This window comes from Hipposideros armiger, unplaced genomic scaffold, assembly GCF_001890085.2.
Source record: "Hipposideros armiger isolate ML-2016 unplaced genomic scaffold, ASM189008v1 scaffold_282, whole genome shotgun sequence".
Classification (NCBI taxonomy): Eukaryota; Metazoa; Chordata; class Mammalia; order Chiroptera; family Hipposideridae; genus Hipposideros; species Hipposideros armiger.
Genome location: NW_017731632.1, coordinates 1,205,111 through 1,227,932, shown reverse-complemented (window position 1 = coordinate 1,227,932; position 22,822 = coordinate 1,205,111). Strand labels below are relative to the sequence as shown.

At 51.5% G+C, this 22,822-nt stretch overlaps 1 protein-coding gene across 5 annotated transcripts in view; it reads left to right on the top strand.

The window, feature by feature from the left end:
• NSD2 (nuclear receptor binding SET domain protein 2) overlaps positions 1-22,822 on the top strand; it is a 65,632-nt gene that overhangs the window by 17,458 nt on the left and 25,352 nt on the right. For all 5 annotated transcript variants that reach the window (XM_019657993.1, XM_019657992.1, XM_019657994.1 and 2 more), the window contains exons 2-9: positions 3,142-3,770; positions 5,696-5,858; positions 13,772-13,938; positions 14,418-14,900; positions 18,123-18,267; positions 18,860-18,937; positions 20,570-20,688; positions 22,680-22,761. In XM_019657993.1, coding sequence (XP_019513538.1) covers positions 3,171-3,770; positions 5,696-5,858; positions 13,772-13,938; positions 14,418-14,900; positions 18,123-18,267; positions 18,860-18,937; positions 20,570-20,688; positions 22,680-22,761 — 1,837 coding nt within the window. In that variant the 5' untranslated portion in view covers positions 3,142-3,170. The remainder of the gene's footprint in view (positions 1-3,141; positions 3,771-5,695; positions 5,859-13,771; positions 13,939-14,417; positions 14,901-18,122; positions 18,268-18,859; positions 18,938-20,569; positions 20,689-22,679; positions 22,762-22,822) is intronic.

Sequence of the window (22,822 nt, the reverse complement as noted above, 5' to 3'; positions counted from 1 at the left end):
TTATCCTCCATGTTCTGTAGTTCCCATATGATGTGTCTAGGTATTGATTTGTCATTATATCTTGTTTAAGACCCTGGGTGCTTTTTTTTTTTTTTAACCCCCCCCCCCCCCATGCTCTTTTAACCCAAACACTTGAGTTCCTTTCACCTCTGGAACTATTTCCATCATTGTCCCTTTGAAAATTGCCTTTTCCCCACCCTCTCTTGTCTCTCCTGGAACTCCATTGCAACGGAAGCTCCCTGAGGGCAGGTTTTTTGCTGGTAACATTCATAACATGAAATTTGACCGTTAAGGGCACAGTTCCATGGTGTTAAGTACACTTCCGCTTTGTACAGCCATCACCACCATCCTCTCCAGAACTTTGATCTCGCAGGACTGAAACTGTTCCTATTAACCACTAACTTTTCATTCCTCCCTCCCCCATGCTCATGCATCCACCCTTCTATTTCCTGTCTCTATTGTTCTGAGAACTCTGAGGACCTCCTATAAGTGGGGTCACACAGTATATGTCTTGTGTGACTGGCTTCTTTTACCTCAGCACAGTGTCCCCAAGATCCATCCGTGGTGTAGCAGGTGTCAGGATTTCCCTCCTTTTTATTTATTAATTTAAAAGGTTTTATTGGGGAATTGGGGAAGGGGAACAGACAAGTTGCTGTCCTTTTGTTATTCAGTCTAGTTGTGGAGGACGCTGCTTCACTGGCCCATGTTGGTATTATTGTTCTCTTCCCGGGTGAGGCAGTCACTCTCCAGCCATTGGACAGCCGCTCACAGTGGATCACGGCAGCTCACACCTGCTGCCGGCCACTCATGGTAGCTGACGGCGGCCCACTGCAGCCTACGCCGTTGCCGGTGACTCAAGGCAGCCCAGCTCCAGGTCGAGCTGTTGTTCACCATCTTAGCTGTAGAGGCCGCAGCATCACTGGCCCTCATGTGGGATCCAAACCGGGGCCCTGCTGCTCAGAGCTGGCGTCCCAAGCCAACTCTTAACCAATGCACCACTTGGCTGGTTCCCCCACACCCCCCCCCTTTTTTTAAAAAGATTTTATTGGGGAATTGGGGGAAGGGAGGATTTCCCTCTTTTTTAAGTCTGAGGAGCGTCCCACAGCATGGATGGACCACATTTGCTTCCCACCATCCACTCGTGGACACACGTGCGGCCCCCACGTTTTCGCTGTAGTGAGCGATGCTGCTGTGAACACGGGTGTGCACATGTCTCTTCGAGACCCTTTGCACTTTTGGGTGTGTGTCCAGAAGTGGATTGCTGGGTCACAGGGAAGTTCTGTGTTTAACTTCTGAGGGCCCCACAGGGTCCCACAGCGGCCGCACCACTTTGCGTTCCCACCGACGGCTCAGGGCTCCCTTCCCCGTGTCCCGCCAGCACGTGTGTCTCTGCCCCTTTGGGTGGCCATCCTCCTGGGTGTGAGGTGACATCTCCTTGTGGTTTTGATGTGAAGCGTGGTGCTTGGCTTGCTTCTATCCTGCAGCTGGAATCCCATGTTGGCCATTGTACCTGCAGGGCTCCTAGCCCATGCATGTGTGCTGGGATTTGGGCCGCTTCACAGGCGGAGTGTGGCCCTGGGTGGCGCCCACCCGCTGCTGCTGTCACCCTAGATGCTCCGCCTCAGGTCAGACTAAAGTGCACATTAGCCCCGCGCTGCCCCTTTCTTTCCAAGGCTGACCCCCATTCTTCTCTTCCTGCCTTTGGTCTCTTTGTGTGGTTGCTTTTTCGATGTTGTCCGCTCAATCCGACATGAGCTGGACCAGGAACCCACACTAAAAACATGAAGCGGCCCTAACAGGACAGTCCTCCTCTTGTCCTAAGTGGGAAGGTTGTCCCATGCACGTGAAGCTAAGCTGGACTGGGCTGCTCCTGCCCTTTCCCGTGTCCCCGCCTTCTCTTTGCTGTCCCCTCCTTCCCCATCACTCCTGTGGAAGTGGCAGCCCTTCCTCACGGTGCACGTCAGGTGTCTGCACCTTGACACTGGTGCTTCCGGCTGGACAGCTCTTGTAAGGGCTGCCCTGTGCGTGCAGGCATGTTTCGCAGCACCCTTGACCCCTCCCAGGACTTGTCAGTAGCAGCTCCCAGGTGGTGGCCGTCACAGTGTTTCCAGACAGGCTGCCTATTTTTAGGGAGCAGGACTGTCCCCAGGTCCTTGCTCTCACTAGCTGCCGTGTGCATTGTGGCATCCCCAGGCCTTGCTCTCACTCATCCCCCATCTGATGCTGTGTTTGCCACCTTCCTGGAAAGGCTTCCTTGGTGGCCGTCACAGTCACCCTTGGTGGATGTCTTCCCTGCTGGAGTGGGTGCCTGCTTGGTTCTTGTTCCTAGCTGCCCTTTGAGGTGTTGGTACCTTCACTGGGTGTTCCTAACTGGGGACTCCAGCTGTGAGGTAAAGACCCTGAAGCCATCGTCCTCCACTCTTGGCCTGTGGGGCTGGCATGGCACATGGAGGGGGCGCAGGTGGAGGGGGCATGCGTGGAGGGGCGCAGGTGGACGGGACGAGTGTGGAGGGGCACAGGTGGATGGGGCGTGCATGGAGGGGCGCAGGTGGATGGGGCGAGCATGGAGGGAGCGCACGCCAGGGCTTGGCAGTTGCCTTGACCTGCTCATAGCTGATGGCAGCTCAGTAAAGTTTATGGCTCTCCTGTCATAGCATTGAGTCTGGGCCTGGACAAGTAGTGGGGCTGGGGTGGTGCCCAGGTGTCGACCAGGGCTGACTCCTAGCTTTCTGCTTTCCCCCCGACAGTCTGGCACTAGTAGTGCACCAGGCTTTGAAAGGCCTGGTTTTAAACACTGGCTCTGTGTTAGCCCCTCAGGACATGTCCTGGGCTGGTGGTGGTCTCCCTTCGGGAGTGACTAAGCAGACCGAGTGACGTGTCCATGGCCACGTTGCTGGTTAGAGTGGTGGCACGACAGGAGGCTCCTCGCCGGGCTTCTGTGTCCTCCTTAAAGTCTATTCCTGCTCTTTTCCTTTCAGCCTTACCGTCTTGTGATTTTGTGTCATTTTTGTGGTTTTAGGACAGCCTCCTGTGGCCTAAATCATTATCTAAAATATCACGAATGGCCTTAACAAACCCCACAAAGCTGCATACTCATTTTAGGTCTTAAGTATGTTTCTTTGTCTTTTTCTAATACTGCAGCGTCCTGAGAGCAAAAGCATCCGGACTGAATGGAAGTCAGCGTCAGAAAAGGTCCCCTTTCTGTCCCGAAAGTTGTCAAGTGCATGAGGATGAAGCAGGCCCCAGAACTGCTGGGCAGTGGCAACGGGAAGGCCGCCAGCTGCGACGTGAACCGCGAGTGCTCCGTGTTCCTGGGCAAAGCCCACCTCTCTGCCAGCCTGCAGGACGGGGTCATGCACAAGTTCAACGGCCACGAGGCACTGCCCTTTCTTCCCGCGGAGAAGCTGAAAGACCTCACTTCCCGCGTGTTTAATGGGGAACCTGGTGCTCATGATGCCAAACTGCGTTTTGAGTCCCAGGAGGTGAAGGGGGGGATTGGGACACCACCGAACGCCACCCCTGTCAAAAATGGCTCTCCGGAGATTAAGCTGAAAATCACCAAAACGTACATGAATGGGAAACCTCTCTTCGAATCTTCCATTTGTGGCGACGGTGCTGCTGCTGTGTCCCAGTTGGAAGAAAATGGACAAAAAGCAGAAAGCAAGGCGAGGAGGAACAGGAAGAGGAGCATAAGATATGACTCGTTGCTGGAGCAGGGCCTTGTCGAAGCAGCTCTGGTGGCTAGGACCCCGAGTCCCACAGAGAGAAAGGTGTTTGTGTGTTCTGTCCAGGGTGGGTGGGGGCAACACGGCACTGTGCTCGGTGGTGGGGGAGGAGGTGGGACAGGCCACCATGTTTGTGTGCGTGGCTGACTGCTGAGGAGGGAGCCTTGGTCGTGGCCTGGGCCCTGGCTCCAGGGTCCCCAATGTCACCTCCTTTAGGCCTCATGGGGGCCTGCTGAGTCGGTTGCGAGGCCCAAATAGGTTAACTCAGTGTTCCAGATTAAAATGACTAAAAAGGGGAAAGGCAGTTTCTGAACCCAAGGGTGGCCATTGCCAGGCCTTCTGGAGACCATTTTTAGTCTGGTTCTGGTCAGCGGAGCCCCGTGAGTCTGTCGCGTCTCAGGACTGGGTGGCGGGGCCGCTGTCGGCCCCCCTACTCGGTTCGCTGCCCACTCAGCAGTCGCCTCCACCAGGCGGTCCGCCTCCTTGAGGACTGGGTCTGTGCCTTACACATTCACGTTCTTGGTCCCCAGCGCAGGACACATGTGAACAAGCGTTCACTGCATCAGAGGTTGGGGTGGAGAGCCCTAACTTACCATGAGAGAACGCGGTGCTTCCTGTCATCATGTCTTAAAGTGACACTCAGGATGGCCCACCACCGACATGAGGATGAGCTTTCTAGAGCAGCCCAGCGACCTTGGCCTTGGCAGAAGGAGCTTGGGAGGGGCTGGTGGTCTAGGACACACCTGGTGCCCACTGGTCTCTGGTTGAGGCTCCAGGCTCACCTGCAGGCACGGGGACTGGGAAGCTTGGTGTCATTACCAAGGTTGGGATATTTACTTTAAAGTTGAGGAATTTTATTTAGAATTTCCACAGGTAGAAGGGGGAATGGCTCAAATTTCTTTGACATTGTGCAAGTAATGAAGAACTTCGAGGGTTTAAAGTGTTTTTTTGAGTGCTTGGGTGCTGTTCAGCTCTCGCTAATGTGGTTCTAAAAGCCCAAGGTTAGTGACCTGGGCTGGGGACCTTGGAGGCGCCCATGGTCGTGGTGACCTCACACAGGGGACGAGGCTGGCGCAAAAGCCCTGTCACTTGGTTCTGTTAACACTTGGGTAAATCACCTGATTTGTGACTCTACATCTTTAGACTGGGGGCGATAATACTCGTCCTCACGGGTTTGCCGTGTGGCTTGGATGACACAATAAATGTCAAATTGGGATGCTGTGGAATAATCTGAGTGCCCACATTTTTTGAAAGTGTGTCATGTGCCAGCCCGCAGCACCAGGCACACTCATCTTTGTAAAAGGTTCAGTGGTGTGCCCAAGTGTGTCACCTCTGAGGGGAGGCTCGGGCTCACAGGAGGACAGCAGGGGCCACTCTGGAGAACAGAACGAGAGTGTGGGAGCACGTGGCCCAGTCAGGTCTTCAGCCTCCTAACCAACCTAACCCACCTGTGTTCCAAGATGGATAAACTGAGGCTCAGAGAGCCCCAGGACTCAACTCCTGAGGGTGGGGCTGAGACTAGCTGCGAGGCCCTCCTGATGTCCTCGTCACACTGGGCCCTTCCACGCTGTGGGTGCAAGTGCCTCAAGGATGGATAGACACGGGGCAGGGGGCCAGGGGGCCAGAGGATGGACTTGGAGTTCCATGAGCTTCTTTGCCACGTGAGTAAAGCACCATTAAAGGCCACTCCCGAGACAAGGAAATAGATCTAAGCAGAGATCCATGTGACTTTGAGCCCCTGCTGTACGCAGGCACTGGGCCGACCCACCCACCGAGGGATGAGGGCAACAGAGCAATTTCCATGGTGGGACCAGGGTTGTTACCTGAGAACAGTGATGGGGTGTGCCTTCTTTGGGGGGGTGTGTGTTTGGAACCTGTAGCCTGACTAACCCTCGGTCTCCTGTGGGGAGAAGGCTGGTTTGGGGGTAGTTATTGGGTGTGTTAGTGTGTCTTTTGTTGTGCATTTTCAGATTCCAGCTAAGAAGGAGCCCCGTCCAAGTACCGGCCGAGACCAAGACCACCTGTTGAAATACAATGTTGGCGATCTGGTGTGGTCCAAAGTGTCCGGTTACCCCTGGTGGCCATGCATGGTTTCTGCCGACCCCCTCCTTCACAGCTATACCAAACTCAAAGGTACTGCGTTTGGGCAGTCTTTCCATCTTTCTCTTTTGCACTCACTCTTTCTCCTCTCCAACATCCTTTTTGTTCTTCCTTAAACAGCCCTACTGTGGTTCTTTTCTTTTTCCTTTCTTTTTTTTTACTGTGTTAAAATACACATAGCGGAATTGGCCATTGTAACCATTTTCAAGTGCACAGTTGAGGGGCATTAGGCACATTCACGGTGTTGTGCAGCCATCCCCACCGTCCACCCCCGGACTCTTCATCTTATAAATCTGAAACTGTCCCCATTATACAGCTGCCCCCCCACCCTCACCCCCTGCAGCCAACATCTATTTCCTGTAGTTTTGATCTGTGTTTCCCTGGTAACGAGTGATGTTGAGTGTGTTTCCATTTGCTTATTGGCCATATCTTTGGGGAAAGGACTTGATTTGAGCCCTTTGCCCTTATTTGAATCGGGTTGTTTGTTTTTTGTTGCTGTTGAGTTTACTGTGATTCACTTTTGCAACTTGAGCTGAAGTTAGAGATGGATCAGATGGGATGCAGTGTCGTTTCTTTTTCTGTTCAGTTAGTTTGTCTACTGAGTTAGTGTTAAAGCTGAGGCGGACTTCGTCTTGTGCTGCTTCTCAGGTTTTATGGTGAATCGTTTACTGGTACTTAGATACACAGTGATGGCTTATTTTAGCATAATTTTCAGAAATAGTATATATTAAGTTTGAGTTACAAAAATGTCCCAGTTAATTTTATTAGGTCTGTGGGAAGAAGGTAAAAAGCTAGAAATGATCATCTCTGGTGTCAAGAAACTTGGGAATACAAATTGGTACAGGGAATAGTTGAACATATTAAGAATGTAATGTTATTGATAGATTAAAGCAGATGGTAATTTAAATAATGGGCAACTCATAAAACAAAATCTCATGTTTTGGAGGAAAAGACGCGATCAGGTGGTTTGAAAGTCTTCTAGAAAGTTCTGCTAGAGTAAAGTTTGAATTTAGTTTGAGGAAGGTGAGATGTGGTGAGTTGAGCACAGAAGGGGAGCTGAGTAAGTCAGTTCCCCAGGTGACTGGCACACCCTTCAGAAGTATGGGCACCGGGCACCTTGTGTGGCCTCAGTGGCACCAGTGCGAGAGCGCAGGGTCCCTCCTGGCATTTGGCTGGAGGTGGAGCTCTCAGAGTAGCAGTGCAGCTTTGGGTCCTGCCAGCTGGCTGTGGGAGGAGGTGGCTGCTGGGACGGGGGGAACGGTGGTGCCTCCCTGGGAAACAGACTTGGCTGGGATGGTGGGACTCTGCCTCGAGGCTCAGGCACGCAGAGCTCATGGGGGCCAGAGGAGGGCCTGTGGGCTGGCTTCGGCTCTGACTCCGTGGAGGGTCCTTGGCATCCTCAGCTTGCCAGACACTGGGAGTCCTTCCAGGGGCTTCAGGGACCAGCATGCCCCCAGAGGCATCTAGACTTGGTCAGAGTTGAAGAAACACCGGTGAGACAGAAGCGGGGCTGCCGCCCTCATGCCCCAGCAGCCTCAGCAGGCACACGGTGTGTGAGGTGTTGCCAGTTCTTCCCAGCTCTCTAGAAGTGGGCATGGTCCCCATACAGCAAGCCAAAGCAGACGTCAGCGTGGCTCTGTGACTCCCGTGTCATTGGTCTGTGCAGCGCAGCACAAGCCAGATGCCTAGTGATTCCATTCAGTGTCTGGGGCTTTCCCCATTGTTCCTCTGAAGCCCCTGGCACCTTGACCCTGTGGAACCGAAGGTGCCTTGCATGCCTCTTTGTCCCCAGTGCTGGGATTAACAACCTTAACTTGAATGTCATTGCATCTTTCCCCTGACTTCATTAGGTTTGCGCTGTAGTCTGCAGCGGCCTCTCCAGCTGACAGCAGCGTCTGTCTCTCTCCCATGTCCTGCTTCTCCCCTCCCGGCCCCTCTTGGCAGCACTTGTACTCCCTGGGGAAGGTGTTTGAGTGGAGGCGTGCGCTCTGCACTCAGCCTGCCGGGATCCCGCTCAGCTGCTTGGTCTGGGGAGCAACGGACTGCTTCAAGCCTCAGTTTCCCTACGTCTGGAAAACGAGGGTGATGCTGGCTCCACGGTTTGGGAAGGTGTTAACAGTGACAGTGAGCACCGAATTATCACCCTCTTTTTTACTCCCACAACCTGAATTTTTATGGTACTTGCTCCCTCTCCCCTGGTCACCTCTTGGGCGCTTCCTGAAAACACTCCTGTTGACCAGTTACGTCCCCTGCAGGATTCTGGTGTTTGGCCATTTAATTTTAGTAAGTTTGTACCCATTTTTAGTGCCTTTATGTCACCAGGCATTCCCCCAGTTTTCATAACAATGCCAGGTGGTCATGCTTGGATTCTATCTTGAATTTTTTGTGAAACACTATTTATTGTTTGCTTGTTGGTTTTTTTATTTAAAAACCTTGCAAGCCTACGGTTCAAAGTGGAATGCAGTGGACACCCAACCTTGGAGCTTTTGTTGGACCTGCTCCATTTCTCTCTTTCTGTAAACACTTCCCTTCGCCAGCCCATCATGGTGTAGGCTGTGGGCACCATGGTGCTCTCCCTAAATATGCCAGCGGGGACCTTTAGGAACAGGCCAGCTTCCTAACAGACCTGGCCCCGACCACACTTCGGAAAGCATCATGCCAGTAATGTCGTCCGTCGCCATGGCGTGCTTAGACTTCCCCGGGAGTCGGCAGGATTTCCCCATACTGCTGTTGTCTGCACTCCAGTATTGAACCAGGGTGCCTGTGTGCATTGGCTGTCACCTCTGCAGCTCCTCAGCCTAGAAAGCACTCCCCGCCCCCAGCTCCTTCTCCATGGGAGTCTGCAAGGCCAGGCAGGAGCACCACGTGAAGGTCACTGTGGGAAGGGCTCAAACTCGGCCCTTCACTGAAGGCCTTTTTGCAGGAAGAAGGGCGCAGCCCTGACAGTGCTTCTCGGAATTGTCCTGGGCTGGAGGACAGGGAGCTCTGGAATCCCAGCAGATCAATGTCAGAGGACTGATCACGTGCATTTGGAAAGCAGTTTAGAAGGAAGAGAGCTAGGGTGACCACCCTCCCGCTCAAAGGAGAGTCAAGTGACCTTTGAAAAGAAAAGGGGTCAGAGGAACCTGTAGAAGAACATGGGGGTGACGGAAGGAAGGCCACCTGTGTTGCTTGAATGGTGTCAGGCACCAGGAGCTGCTGGTGGCAGCTGTCCCACATCCCAGAACTCCCTGTTGGGAAGGTATGGTCCCTTTGGTCACTGGTGAGTGACCTGCGACCATGCTTAGAGCCCGGGTTCCCTCCAGCCTTCCCCCTGGCTTAGTGCTCCTTGTCCATCCACTGGCTCCTCCGACGGTAACGGGCCACTTTTATCCTGCCTTCTGTGTTGAATTATTAATAGCTGGCATTTTCTGTGAAAATGAACTCCCTCTTAAAAACAATGTGTTGCAGTAGTCACTCTTTTTAATGCTCACATCATCCCCAAATTTGACCAGTGGGAGTCCCATTGAGTCCCTTTGAGCTGTGTCCTTTTAACACGTCTCATCAGCTTCTGAGCACTTCCTTCCCGTGGCCTGACGAGGTACCAGGCTCACTTCGTCCCTTGTTTGCCCCTGTCCTGGAATCAGCCATTTCTTGGAAGAAAGCTGGTTGTTCTTAGCAGAGGCCCAGATCAGCACTGCCTGTGGTTATCGCTGTGGGGGACACTTATCGGGAGGTGGGGGGGTCTCCAGGCAGTGATGAGACCCAGCCCTGGGTTTGATATGTGGCAGCAGAGCCTGTCTTGGCCGCTATGTCCCGGGCGCCTAGATGGATAGCAGCTCGGAGGCCTGCCCGTTAGGTTGGAGAGAAGCTAAATGTCTGATTTCAGCATCAGACCATAAAGAGAACGGGACTCTATTGCGTGTGGCAGGCTCACCACCCTGGGACGTCTGCTTCTGACTAGATACCCGGTCTGGAATCAAGTAATTTTCTGCTGTGGAGATTTTTGTCAACGCTTTTTCTATTTTATGGAGGGAACCTCATTGCCTGATTTCTAAACTAAACATTTTCTAAAATAACGGCAGGTAACCTGACTTACCCACATGGTGGGGTATTTGGCAGTATACTCTCCTTACTGGTTGTTTTCTTTTTTGCTTGTTCCGTCAGCTACTAAGAGTGGTGTGTTAAAACCTCTCACTGGGAGAGCCGATGTGCCTTTTTCTAGTTGCAGTTTTGTCAGTTGCTGCTTTACCTGTTTGGGGGCTCTGGTGCCCCCCAGAGACCAAACTAGGAAACTCAGGCATGGTGATGCTTGTTTGTTTCCCAAGAGCTCTGGTTTCTTGTCCCTGTGCCCTGTTCTTGCTTCTGTAGATGCCTGGCTTCCCTTCCTCCCTGGAGGCAGCCTTCTGTCTGAGATCCACACATGAGCAGCTGCTGTCACATCACAGGGACAGCAGAGTCAGGAGAAAGGCTCGGGTCAAGGCCTCATGAATGTAACAGGCCATGATGAGGAGGAAGGAGCATCGCACCAAATGAGGCGCCTGGGCTGTTGGTGGAGCCAGGTCTTCTTAGAAGGGGGTGTGGGTGGGGTGTCAATGACAGTCGTGGTTAATGAACCTAGAAATCAGCCCGGGAAGAAAGGATGACTCATAAATGGTGGTGGAACAACTGTTAGTTATGTGGTAATAAAAGACTCTCAACTTGGACCAAAGTAAAATTCATATGGATGAAAGAAACCCATACAAATAGGAGAAAATTGGGTTACACTGTTACCAAATTTCTAGGCAGGGAAGAACTTCAAAAATGTTACATTTATTTTACAAACTTGGGATCAGACTGTAGTATTCTCTTGCATTTTTCCACCTGACATGGAGGGAGCGTTTTTTTGTGTCACTGACAGTTTATATAAGATGATGTACGTTCATATTATTGCATATGTACTGTAACAGAGTTTCTTCATTATGCAAATGCACTGACATACAGCTGTATTCATTTTCCTCACCAAGGAAAGTTCTTTCAGAGTATTAAAGTGTATTGGGAGGAGTCACAGATCACTTAATGTGTTTCTGAATCTTAGCTGCTCTAAATCAGAGCAGTATACGTACTTAGAAACAAGCCAGATTGTACTGAGCGGTTAATAGTGAAAACCAGTCCCCACCAAAAAAGTAATTATTTTTAATTCTTTCAACATTTTCTTCTAGTTTTCACTACTGTTTTTTTTTATTTATCAGTTAGACATTTTCTGTTGACTTTCTATTATGGAAAATGAAAATTGATCTCTTCAATCATTTCCTATTTCTTCCCTTCTCATCCTCATAATTAACTCACTGTTTTTATCAAACATAAGTGTGTATGTAATTTGACTGTGTAAATATCACTCAGAAAAACCAAGTTGTGTTCTGTAATTGTATTTTCGTTCTTATACAACCTTTTGTTTTTTCCTGGAGTTATTACCTTTCTTTTACAATCATTCTTTTTTTTTTTTTTTAAGATTTTATTGGGAAATTGGGGAAGGGGACCAGCCAAGTTGTTGTTTTTCAGTCTTCGTTGTGGAGGACGCCAGTCGCCAGCTGGCTTCCCGTCGGCAGCTCGTGGCCTCTAAGCTCAAGGTGCTGTGTTCAATCTTAGTTGCGGGTGGACAGAGCCACCATCCCTTGCGGGAGTTGAACCAACAGCCTTGTTGTTAAGAGGGCACACTCTATCCACTGAGCCATCTGGGCTGCAGCTCAGCTCAAGGTGCTGAGTTCAGTTTTAGTTGCGGGTGGGCGTAGCCCATCATCGAACAGGCAATCTTTTTGTTGCACCAGCTGAGCCATCCTGCCACCTGTTGGCAGCTCAGCGACAGCTCAGTTCAGGCTCAGTGTCACTGGACTATGTGGGAATCGAACCGGCAGCCCTGTTGCTCAGAGCTCGCGCTCTTAAGCCAACTCTTAACCAACTGAACCACTCAGTTTGCCCTACAATCATATTCTTTGCTGTTCATACAGCCCTAATTTTTTTCAGGTATTCATTTCTTTGTCCTTAAAGCTCATCCTGTTTCTCCCACTGGGGAAAAAAATGAAAACCTGTGCTTGACTGCTGTTTTCCTTTTCTGTCTGTTGGGTCACCTCCTTTTACCCTCTTTCCTTGCCGCGCAGATTTTCTTTTGGTGTGGCAGAGTTCTTTCCTCTCACCTTTTCTTCTCCTACAGCTCTCTCCTAGAATCTTCCTTTTCCTGCTTCAGCCTGTGTTGCTGGCACTCTTAACCTTTGCACAGCAGCAATCTTAGACTTCCTTTTTTCTTTTTTTTTTTTTAACGATTTTTATTGGGGAATTGGGGGGATGGGAACAGCGGTGGGGAATTGGGGGCAGGGGAACAGACAAGTTGCTGTCGTTTTGGTCTTCAGTCTAGTTGTGGAGGACGTTGCTTCCCTGGCCCAAGCTGGCACCATCATTGCGCTCTTCCCGGGCGAGGCACATCAGTAGCCGGCTTCTGGACGGCCACTCACGGCGGCTGCTAGCCACTCACGCTGGCTGCTGGCTACATACGGTAGCCCATGGCAACCCACTGCAGCAGTGGCTGCAGCCTATACTGTCACCAGCAACTCACGTCAACCCAGCTCCAGGTTGAGCTGTTGTTCAGCATCTTAGCTGTAGAGGGCAGTGTCACTGGCCCTCATATGTGGGATCCGAACCGGGGCCCTCTGGCGTCCCAAGCCAGCTCTTAACCATCGCGCCACTCGGCCGGCCCTGCTCTTGTGCTTTTATTCTTTGCTAAGTTTCCCTGTTTCTCTCTCCAGAAGGCCAGCTGGTACCTCCTGGATTGGTCCTGTAGGCTTCTTAGGGGACTAGATGGTTTTCATCTTAATCTTTTTCTTCTTTCTGGGAGATTTCTTCACTTACCTTCCAAGTTTCCTTACTGAATTTTATTTTCATAATTGTGTGTTAAAATTTCTATTAGCGCCTTCGTTTTCTGTGTTTTCTTTCCATAGCAAACTCGAGTTTTTCTCTGTCGGTGTCATCTCTTCCTGACACTGTCTGTATTTGGGAATCATTCGTGTGGAAGCCTCCCTCGGTGCTGGGCCCGGGCCCTCCGAGCGGCGGGCAGCCCGGGTGCGGGGCGGCTGTTAGCCTACTTTTGAGGGTCCGGCTTCTGTTGGCCGCTTAGTTGGGGGGATCTGCAGAAGAATCAGTGCGTTAGCTCTCTGGGAAATGTCCTCTGATTTTCCGTGGCCAGCGTCCTGTACGAGGGAACGGGGCCTGGCAGTTCCCTGATGGAGGACCCCCCCACCCCCACTTTTGCTCTCCTGGCCCAGAGATCTGACCTTATAACCACTTCCTTGTTTCTGCCTCATTCTGCCGCAGCCGGGTCTGGCACCCTGTCTGTTGGGTTTTGGGACAAGTCTCTCTCTCTCCTCACCAGGCCCCTTTTGGCTGCATTGTGGGATGTGGCTGCTTCCTTTCTGCTAAGGATGACAGTAATGGACATCTCAGGGGTTACCCTGTGGCTTCATGGCTGCCCTCGGAGGTCATTAGTGCCCTTATCCCATTCTGAGCACTGTAACAGAATGGCCGGCCCTAGGCTGGGGTTTGAACCCAGGCCGTCTGACCCTACTCTGTGCCCCTTCACTGCTGCCTCACCCCTCTCTGTTGAAAGGCTCTTTTGCTGATGTCCTCTCTTATTTGTTGGGCATCTTTTTAAGTGGCTCTTGGAAGGGATGAGATAAAGGAGTGTGTTTAGGCAGCTTTCTTTCTCAGTTGGTTTTGAATCTTATCCATATCTCTTGTAAATGCATTTCCCTCTTTGGCCTGGAGCATGGTGGGCGTAGAAAGAGTGGGATTGATTCTGAGGTTAACACACTCGAATAGCACCAAGTAAGACAACTTCAAAGCAGCTCCCAACTCCATGTCAGTAATTATTAATGGATTTGCCTAATTTCATCACAAATTCTAACTTTCAAGTTCTAACATTTTATTTTAAAAACTAGGTCAGAAAAAGAGTGCACGCCAGTATCACGTACAGTTCTTTGGTGATGCCCCAGAGAGAGCTTGGATATTTGAGAAGAGCCTTGTAGCTTTTGAAGGAGAAGGACAGTTTGAAAAATTATGCCAGGAAAGTGCCAAGCAGGCACCCACGAAAGCTGAGAAAATTAAGGTGATAGATGTTCCTTAAGTACAATTTTAGACCAAAAGTTTTATTTTTATTCTTAACTATTGATCTTGTTTTGAACTTATGGTTGCTTGAAATAGTGTAATGGCTTCTTATGTCTGTCATTGTTTACTTTGCCCCAAGTATGCTGTTATAAAATGTGACATGTTAATTAGAGACACAATTTATTCTTTTTACTCATTTGATGACTCCCAGGGATAATTTGTTTTATAATTTTTATTTCCCTTTTATTATAGATATGTATATATATGTAATATGTGTTTATTATCTTAATTAAATGTGATTAAAATTGATTTCTAATTTAAAGAAAGTTATGTTGGGCTGAACTCTGTCTAAAACCTTCAAGTTAATTGGTTTTTATAGTTTTTGATTTCTAAATTTATGACATTCGAAAAGTATCCTTTAAAGTGGGTTAGCTTTTATGTTTTATAACGAAACTTACAGCCCTTATGTTTTCTTTTCAGCTGTTGAAACCTATTTCAGGGAAATTGAGGGCCCAGTGGGAAATGGGCATCGTTCAAGCAGAAGAAGCTGCAAGCATGTCAGTAGAGGAGCGGAGAGCCAAGTTCACGTTCCTCTACGTGGGGGACCAGCTCCATCTGAACCCTCACGCCGCTAAGGGGGCCGGCATTGCTGTGCAGGCTCTGGGAGCTGCGGCGGGGCCCTCGGGGCGCACTGAAGAAGCTGCCGAGAACCACAAGTCCCTGAGAGAAGGGGACATGCCTGTCAAGAGAAGGCGGAGAGCCAAGATGTCTCGCTCTGCCGAGAGCCAAGAGAGTGACCCGGTGATAGTGAAGACGACACCTCAGAAGCGGGCGGAGGCCGACCCCAAGAGAGGAGTGGGGTCTCCTCCCGGGAGGAAGAAGGCTGCGACCTCTACCCCACGGAGCAGGAAGGGGGATGCGGCGTCCCAGTTCCTGGTCTTCTGTCAGAAGCACAGGGACGAGGTCGGTACTGGGATGGCTTCCGAGAAGTTGCATCTTCCCTCTGGGATGTTTGTGGATTTGCAGAGTACCCCTCAGTGTGGAACCATCTGCTTCTCGGCCTTAGCAGGGCAGTCTGTAGTGAGCCTTGTGTGGGTTTTAGACGTAACGAGGAGGTAGTGTTAGGGGATGGCCGTGTTAACCCTGGGTTTAGACTATAGTGCTCCCCGCAGTGTGGGTGAGACAGTGCTGGACAGCGGGACGTGGCCTGTGGGTTTCACGGGGCTGCCCTGTGCTGGAAGCTCGGCCTGGGTGAGCGTTTTCCCCCGAGGCTGTGCCGAAGCTGCCGGGGAGAGTGCGTTCGTGTCACGGACCCAGTGTCTCAGCCACAGGCAGCGTGTAGGAAGAGCACTTATGTCCATGATATTCAGAAGGATAGTAACGTCTCAGTGATGCAAACATTTGAATAATTTTCTTAGTCTTCATAGACGACACCATTTGTCAGTAGGGCAAGAACTAAGGGGTTAGGCCCCCAGCTTTGGCTGTGCTCACTACTGAAGTGAGTGGGTTGGGAGGGCTTTTCTCAGGAATGCAAGGGTGGTGGAATGCTGGAACATATTTTCTGATTCACTCTCGTGTTGAGGGGTATCCTAATAGATGGAGAAGAGGCTGTTGGTAAAATCCATTGCTCTGTGATGCAGTTAGGCCAGGATGAGAAGGGAACTCCCCTAACCTGTGGGGGGGTCTTCCATCAAAAGCTTGCAGCAAGTGTCATACTTACTAATGAAACTTCAGAAACATTCTTTTTAAAATCATAAGCAAGACAGGATGCCTTTCTGTCACCACTTGTATTAACTGTTGTGGTGAAACTACCAGTACAGTAAGATAAGAAGCAGAAACAGGCATAATTGTGAAGGAGTAAACAGCTGACATTGTACGGGTCTATGTGAAAGCTTGAGGGAACCGACAGAAAATCTTCAGAACTCCTAAGTTCACCAGGACTGCTGGATATAAGATCAGTGTACAGGAGCAGAAGCAAATAGGAAAGGCATTGTTATAAAGATATGCAACAAGGCCGGCCGAGTGGCTCGGTTGGTTAAGAACTCGCTCAAGAGTTTGAGCTCTGAGCAACAGCGGTTTGATTCCCGGCCCGAGCTGAGCAGCCGCTGAGCTGCCAACAGGTGGCAGGAGGGCTCAGCTAAAAACAAACAAACAAACAAAAAAACATATGCAACAAAAATACAAGCTACCGAGGAATAAAGGGAACAAAGTGTGTATGATATTTTGAGAAAAGGAACTGCTATTTTAGCAGATCTAAATGAAGAGGGATCTTCTAATGACGTATGGGAAGGGTCAGGATTGTGAAGTTGGAACTGTCAGTCTCCTGTGTTAAAAGATAGATCAGTATAGTCCTCATAACACTCCCAGCAGGACCTTCTCTGTGCTTTTTTAAGCGGGAGCTCAGGAGCCACACGGAAGAGAAGCTCGCCTGAGGGCTTGCCCCACCCCACAGGGAGTTCTGGTATTGACAACACTCAGGGCAGTGACAGCTCCCAGAACAGGCCCAGAAGCAGCCCCTGTGCGGAGCTGACATTTGGCTGAGTGAGGCACTGCTGGGTTTAGGGTGGTCCAGGCACTGAGCGTTGTGGTGAGTGCGTCGCCTGTGCAGGTGCAGCTGCGGGAGACAAGCGCGCTCGGATGTGCCCTGCACCCCCTTGTCAGGCTGAGTCCGCCCAGCCAGCCACACTCTGGCCTGTTCCTAGTCTGTTTCCACTTGTTCCAGATTATGAAAGAAAAGGGGGAAGGGAGAATCCAAGTCACTGTCCGGAGACCCTTTGGCTTTTGGGGGCCCAAACTGCTCTCAGACGACCCTGCTATTCTAACCAAGGCGCAGAAAACCAGCTGTTACCGCAGAGACTGCCCACATGCGGTGCCTATGGGGGGGGAGGTGCTTGCAGTGGGTGGGGCTGCGGCCCTTGGGCTCTGAGCCTCCCTCCCAAGCTGAGGGCTCAGCTTTGCTGTTGGCATCACACTGAAGGCGCACAGTGAGAACTCACTTCTGCCTCAGACAGAGGCAGGGCCAGGAAGGGCGTGGGAGGTGTGGGGACATGTCTGTGGGGACCATGTTGTGAGAATGGGTTTGGCTACATCTGGTGGTAACCAGCCAGCATTAACCGGTGACCCCATGTCACGGGAACGGACACAACACCCCCAGTCACCCCCGTTCGCAGAGCCGATGGGTGGATGAGCCATGCATGCCGGGCTGGCGCTCTGAGTCAGTCGGCAGACCTGTTTGAAAGGCCGCAAGGGTGACGGGTCTGTCATAGTCACCGAGAGCAGCCCAGGAAGTGTGGACAGGAACGCCGGGGCTGAGTCCCAGGGAACCTTTGTTTATGGGCACTGATGTTTGAATTCCTGTAACTTCCATTGAAAAGTGTAAAATCGGTTCTTCATTCACAGGCACCACGGCAAGGAGGGCTCAGGATTGGCCTGGGAGCCACAGTTGACCTCTGCACCCCTGCTCTTGATGTGGCTCCCACACTTAGGCACATGGGATGAACCCACGGGGTTTTTTAAAATGCTGCCACCGGGCCCACTGGGTGGGACTGGTCTTGGCCAGGACCTGCGACTCCCCAGGTGATCACAGTGGGAGGACTGCCGAGCAGGCTTCAGGGTGCGTGAACCACCTGCAGGCTTGGCCTGGGGGAGCCTGATGCTGGCAGCCCTGATGGGTACAGGGCTGTGCCCATGAGGACTGCTGGTTGGCCTGGCACAGGGCGGGTGTGCTGCGTGGCACATCACCTGCATGCCACCCTCCCTGAGTGTGTGCCTGAGACGATGAGGCCAGGAGGAAGCCAGGCTGGGACCCCACCTGTGTCTGCAGGTAGCGTTGCCACAGCACTTTCCTACCACGGATTTTTCAAGGATGCCTAGAAAGTTGTCATTTACTAATAATTTAATGGCCTTGGACAGGTAGTTTTTCTCTTAGTTTGTCCTTTCCTGTATTTACATAGATACCATCGGATTGTTTGCAGCCATGCTATTTCCATTTATGAGTTTTCAATGAGTCACAGCATCACTTAAGCACTCTTTTCTTTTTGAAGCCTCCCTGGGTGTGAATGTGGGAATGAAAGTGCCACGTGCTAAGTTCTGCAGGGCCGTGCATTGGATTTTCTGCAAAATAACACCCAGACGAGTGTCTGTCGGTGCTTAGGTTCTTTACCACACCCTGTCCTGCGTCCCCAGGTCGTGGCCGAGCACCCAGATGCCTCCGGCGAGGAGATTGAAGAGCTGCTGGGATCCCAGTGGGACATGCTCAGCGAGAAGCAGAAGGCGCGCTACCACACCAAGTTCGCCCCCGTGGCCTCCGCCCAGCCTGAGGAAGACTCGGGTAACTCGGGCCCCTGCGCAGGGTGGCGGGTGTACATTTCCTTGCTCATTGTCATGAGCGCTGTTCCCTATGATCCCGGCTGGCCTGCGGGCCCCTCACTCTTGTGCCCAAGTGGGGTGGGGTGAGGGAGGACGCTGAAGGAAGGGAGCACGGGCGGTCTCTGGGACTGCAGGTGTATGTGGCATGGCAGCTTCAGACTTGAGGCTGAAGGGATGCTGCCCTCCTGGTCAGCAGGGGCTTCCTGCATCTCACGAGGGTGGCCTCTGCAGGTGGGCGGGGGGCTCTGGGCCGGGAGGGGGCATTCTTGGCTTGTTTGCCTGAGAGCTGTCAGGGTGAGGAGGGTGATTGTGAACTGTCCTTAAATGTGGGTGTCCTTTGGTTTTTAGTTTAAAAAGCAAATAGTGGTGCTTTGCTCGGGCAGTGGCCAGAGGAGGGAGACCACACTGTACGCTTTGGGGACAGTGTAGCAGTGGTCAGGTTTGTCATCGGCATGCTTGGACACACTTGTGGAAATGGATGTTTTCAATGTAAGAACAAGTGTGATGTATTGGGGTGTCGATGTAAAATACAAAAACATTCTGTATCTCTCAAGGTTCATCACTGAAGAGCTTTGGAGAGGCCAAACGTAAAGTGTTTCAAGACTCACCTGGAAGGAGACCGAGGCCCGGAAGTAATTGGCGTTTGCCTTGTGTGCTCTAGCTGTGCTTCTAGACCAGCGCTGTGTGTGTGGCTGTCGTTGTGCACATCCCATGTCACCTTCCTGTTTGTTGACAGATGAATCCGTCCTGATTTGTAGGGCTCCTCGATCTCTGTCCACATCACTTATCTAGTTACATTAATATTGGACTTTGTTCACTTTGTTCAGTGTTGGTTGCAAATGCTGCAATTTAGAATAGTGAGGATGTTTAGGATCTATCCGTGTATTTTCTTTAAAAGGCAAACATTGAACCTGACTGCTTTGGTACGCCAAGTCTAGGAAAGGGCCACCTTCTGTGACGGGTGTGTTTAGGAGTGAGTTGGGTTTTTCTGAAGCCAGATTCAGCTTACCCTTGAAGAGTGAGTGTGGATGTGATTATGTGTCACACTGTCATTTTGGACAGAGGGAAAGGTCTGTTTCCGCCCTCACTGTGTGTCAGGTGTATGCTCCTTCCTGGAGACCCATTAGCCCTACCTTCCAACCCCAGTGCCAACAGCCAAGAGGATGGATCATGCCCATGGTGTCAGCTGTCCCGTTGTCTCACTGAACTCGAACAGAGCCCAGAGTACTTATTTCTGTGCGAATGGTGACTGCCTCGTCCTGGGCTGGGAGGGTCTTTCAGTAAAGCGAAGAGGAGTCACGGTGACAGCTGCTGTGGCAGGTGGCAGATCTGATTGAGGAGTTCTGGCCAGGCTGGGCCCTATGGTGGCCTTCTTGAGCAGTGGCTGGGCAGGTGCCACTCCCATCCCTCCACAGCTCTCTTCCTGGGAGTCCCCTTGCAGCCAGGATGGGAGCTTAGTGAGGCCGCCCAGCAGGCCGGCTTGCGGTGGTCTGGGACTGGCAGCTGGGGAGGGCCAGTGCTTCGTGGTGCCAGGCCCTGTGCCGGTGTCAGCCCTGGGCACCGCCAGATGCCACAGGGTTCAGGATGACAGTGCCTTCCCACATGACGCTTGATGATAGTCCAGGAGTAAACCCCAAAACTCTGGAAAACAGTCATGCAAATGGAATACTGGATTTGTATTTAAAATAAACGCTGGCGTGTTCAAACTACTCATCTCTCTAGAGTTTGCACTCGGATCCTGTCTTACTTTTCCCATCAGTACCGTTCGGGCACCTTAGGTCTCAGAGTGGCTGATATTCCTGGGAACACCCGAGCAAGCATGTGGACAGCCCTTAACATGTGGACCAATGTAGTAGTGCTACTTAAGATGCCTCTTAAGGAAATGTATAAAAAGCAGCAAGTTGTGTATTTTTTGAAGTTCAGCTTCAATTCCACTTGACTTTGAATGTTAGAAAGTAAAGGATTTTTAAGAAATACTGGATTAAATTTAATGCTGTAGTACATTGAAATATAATTATAACCAATACCAGGATAATGATCTCTAGGTGAGATGAGGGGTTTCCAGGATTTGATGTTACAGGTGACGGCCCCTTACAGTCATCAGATGCAAAGTTTTATGGGTGACATTAGGCCCCAGGTGCCCGCGGGCCTGCAGGAAACCCATCAGGGCTGGCTTTGCACCGAGACCCCCGGGAGCTGCTCTGTGCTCGGGAAGGCGGCTCCTGGGGTGTTTCTCATGTAAGTCTCCCCCATCCCATTCCAAGGTAACTTAAATGGGAAAAAAAGAACCCACACAAAGAGGACACAGGATCCCACTGAAGATGCTGAAGTTGAGGACACGCCCAGAAAAAGGCTCAGGACTGACAAGCATGGTCTTTGGAAGGTAATTATATCCAGTTTGCCTGGCTGGAGGAGTCTTAGCTGGATGGCCAGCAGTGGGGCAGAGGGATGCAGCAGGCCCCACCAGGAGGCCCCACCGTGCCCTGTGGTGGGCGGGGCCGGGCAGGGTGGGTGTTGTGCTGGGCATACCAGGGCTGACTCCTCTCAGGGCGCCTTGGAGAAGGCTGCTGAAGAGAGCAGGTTGTGACCTGCCAGGACTTGAACACAAACCTCTGCAACTGGCTGTTAAGACAAACATCCAAGCACCTAGAATGACACTGGATGTTTAGAGCCCACCAAACTGTCACTGAAGCGACTCGTCTATAGACTTATTATTTAATGTGTAAATGATGAACTGCTGTGAAAACATCAAATCTATTAACTACACATGACACACTTCAATAAAAAGCTTAGAAGTCCACTAAAGGCACAGAAGTAGACTTTATGAAGTCCTCCATTTGTCAGAGATTCATGCTGTTATTTACCAGGAATAGGAAGCAGCCGGGTGGCCCAGCTCTGCAGAAAGGCAGCCCCAGGACCTCCCAGTTCTAGCATATTCCAGCCAGCGCCAAGGAGCACAGTTCACCGGGTGCCTGCTGGAGAGGGACACTGGCCAGGGTCCACGTGGCTGTGGGTTGTGTGCCCACGCCTGAGGGAGGGCAGCTGTTTGCGGTGTGCTTCACTCGTGGTACCGTTGATCTAACCGCTTGGACAGCCACTCGGACACCGGGTCTCCTTGGTCCTGGGCTGAGAGCTCCAGCAGGCTTTGTGCCTGGCATTGAGTTTATGCTCAGTGTGGTTCTGACAGTACTTGTTCTCTGACCTGTGACTTTGGGTGGAGCTTACACTGTCCTTTACGCCTGTGAGTTAAGGAGCTCCTTTTCTTTTGCTGTTTGAAGAATGGAGAATAAATGTCACATGTTGCTTCTGTGTGTACATGTGGCCACTGCATCATCCGTCTTGTTTCTTTAGCGCCATCTTTGCGGTTCAGGGGAGCAGGCAGGCACTGCCCCATGTTCCCATCAGGTGTCGTTAGCATCGGTGCAGCAGTGAGCCGGGCGCCATTCACAGTTGGCAGTGGAGCGCATGGTCACATGCCTCCCACACCCGCTGTTAAGCAGCCCTGGCTGCGGATGGCTGACGCTGGCTGCTCTGAAGTATTTGTAGAAATGATTTACCTAAAAAAGTGACATCTGAAATGTGACAGTTCACGTTAAGTAGCTAGGTACAAATGTTGTAACTGATAACTCCGGAAGTGGCACATGACACAAAGCTGCGGTGTCTCCTCTGCTTTGGTTTTTATAAACCTGAGTGCGCTACAGCGTGTCTGGTCCCCAGTGCACGTGAGTCGTGCCAGCTGCCCGTCCACAGCCCTGGGGGTCCCGCCCCCCTGGGGTCCCGCCCCCCTGGGGTCCCGCCTACAGCCCCTTGACCGCCCCCTAGAGTCCCGTCCCGGTCCCCACTGCCCGAGTGCTGCGGAGAGGTCCTTTTACAGCACATCGCCCCATTGCTGAGCGCTAGATGGAATGTCAAGGTCCCTTCTTTCCTGCCATTTCTCAGTTGTGGAACGTGCTTTATTGATGATGTGATTGTGAGGTTTATCTGGAACTTCTCTCATAATCGGAAATCCTCAGTGTAGTGACTTGGCGGTGGCGTTGGCACTTACCTTGTCAGGCTGCACTTGAAGAGTCTCAGGCAACCTGTGGAGCAGGAGGGTCACTTCCTGTCAGCCACACTTCACTTTGAGTTTGGGAAACCTCGAGGCGGTATGTTGAATGCGGCTCAGTTGGGGCCTGTAAGAAGTGGGGCTCCGGAGGCCCTGCCAGCCCTTCCATCCCAGCAGATGTCAGAGCCCGGCGACAAGTGCACGTGACGTGCGCGGGGCACATTTACTTCCACAGGAAGAAGTCTCTGTCGTGAAACTTCAGCAACCTGTTAGCTCACACTAGATTTTGTTTTTTCTTTCTTCTCCTTTTTCTTTTCTTTTAATAACAGAGAGAGACGACCTCTGACAAAACAGCCCGGACAAGCTTTTGCAAGGCCATGGAGGCAGCCTCCACGCTGAAGACCCAGGCAGGTAATGTGGGCCACACCCCTTTCTTGAGGGCTCCTTTAATGGTTGCCCTGGCGGGGCGGGG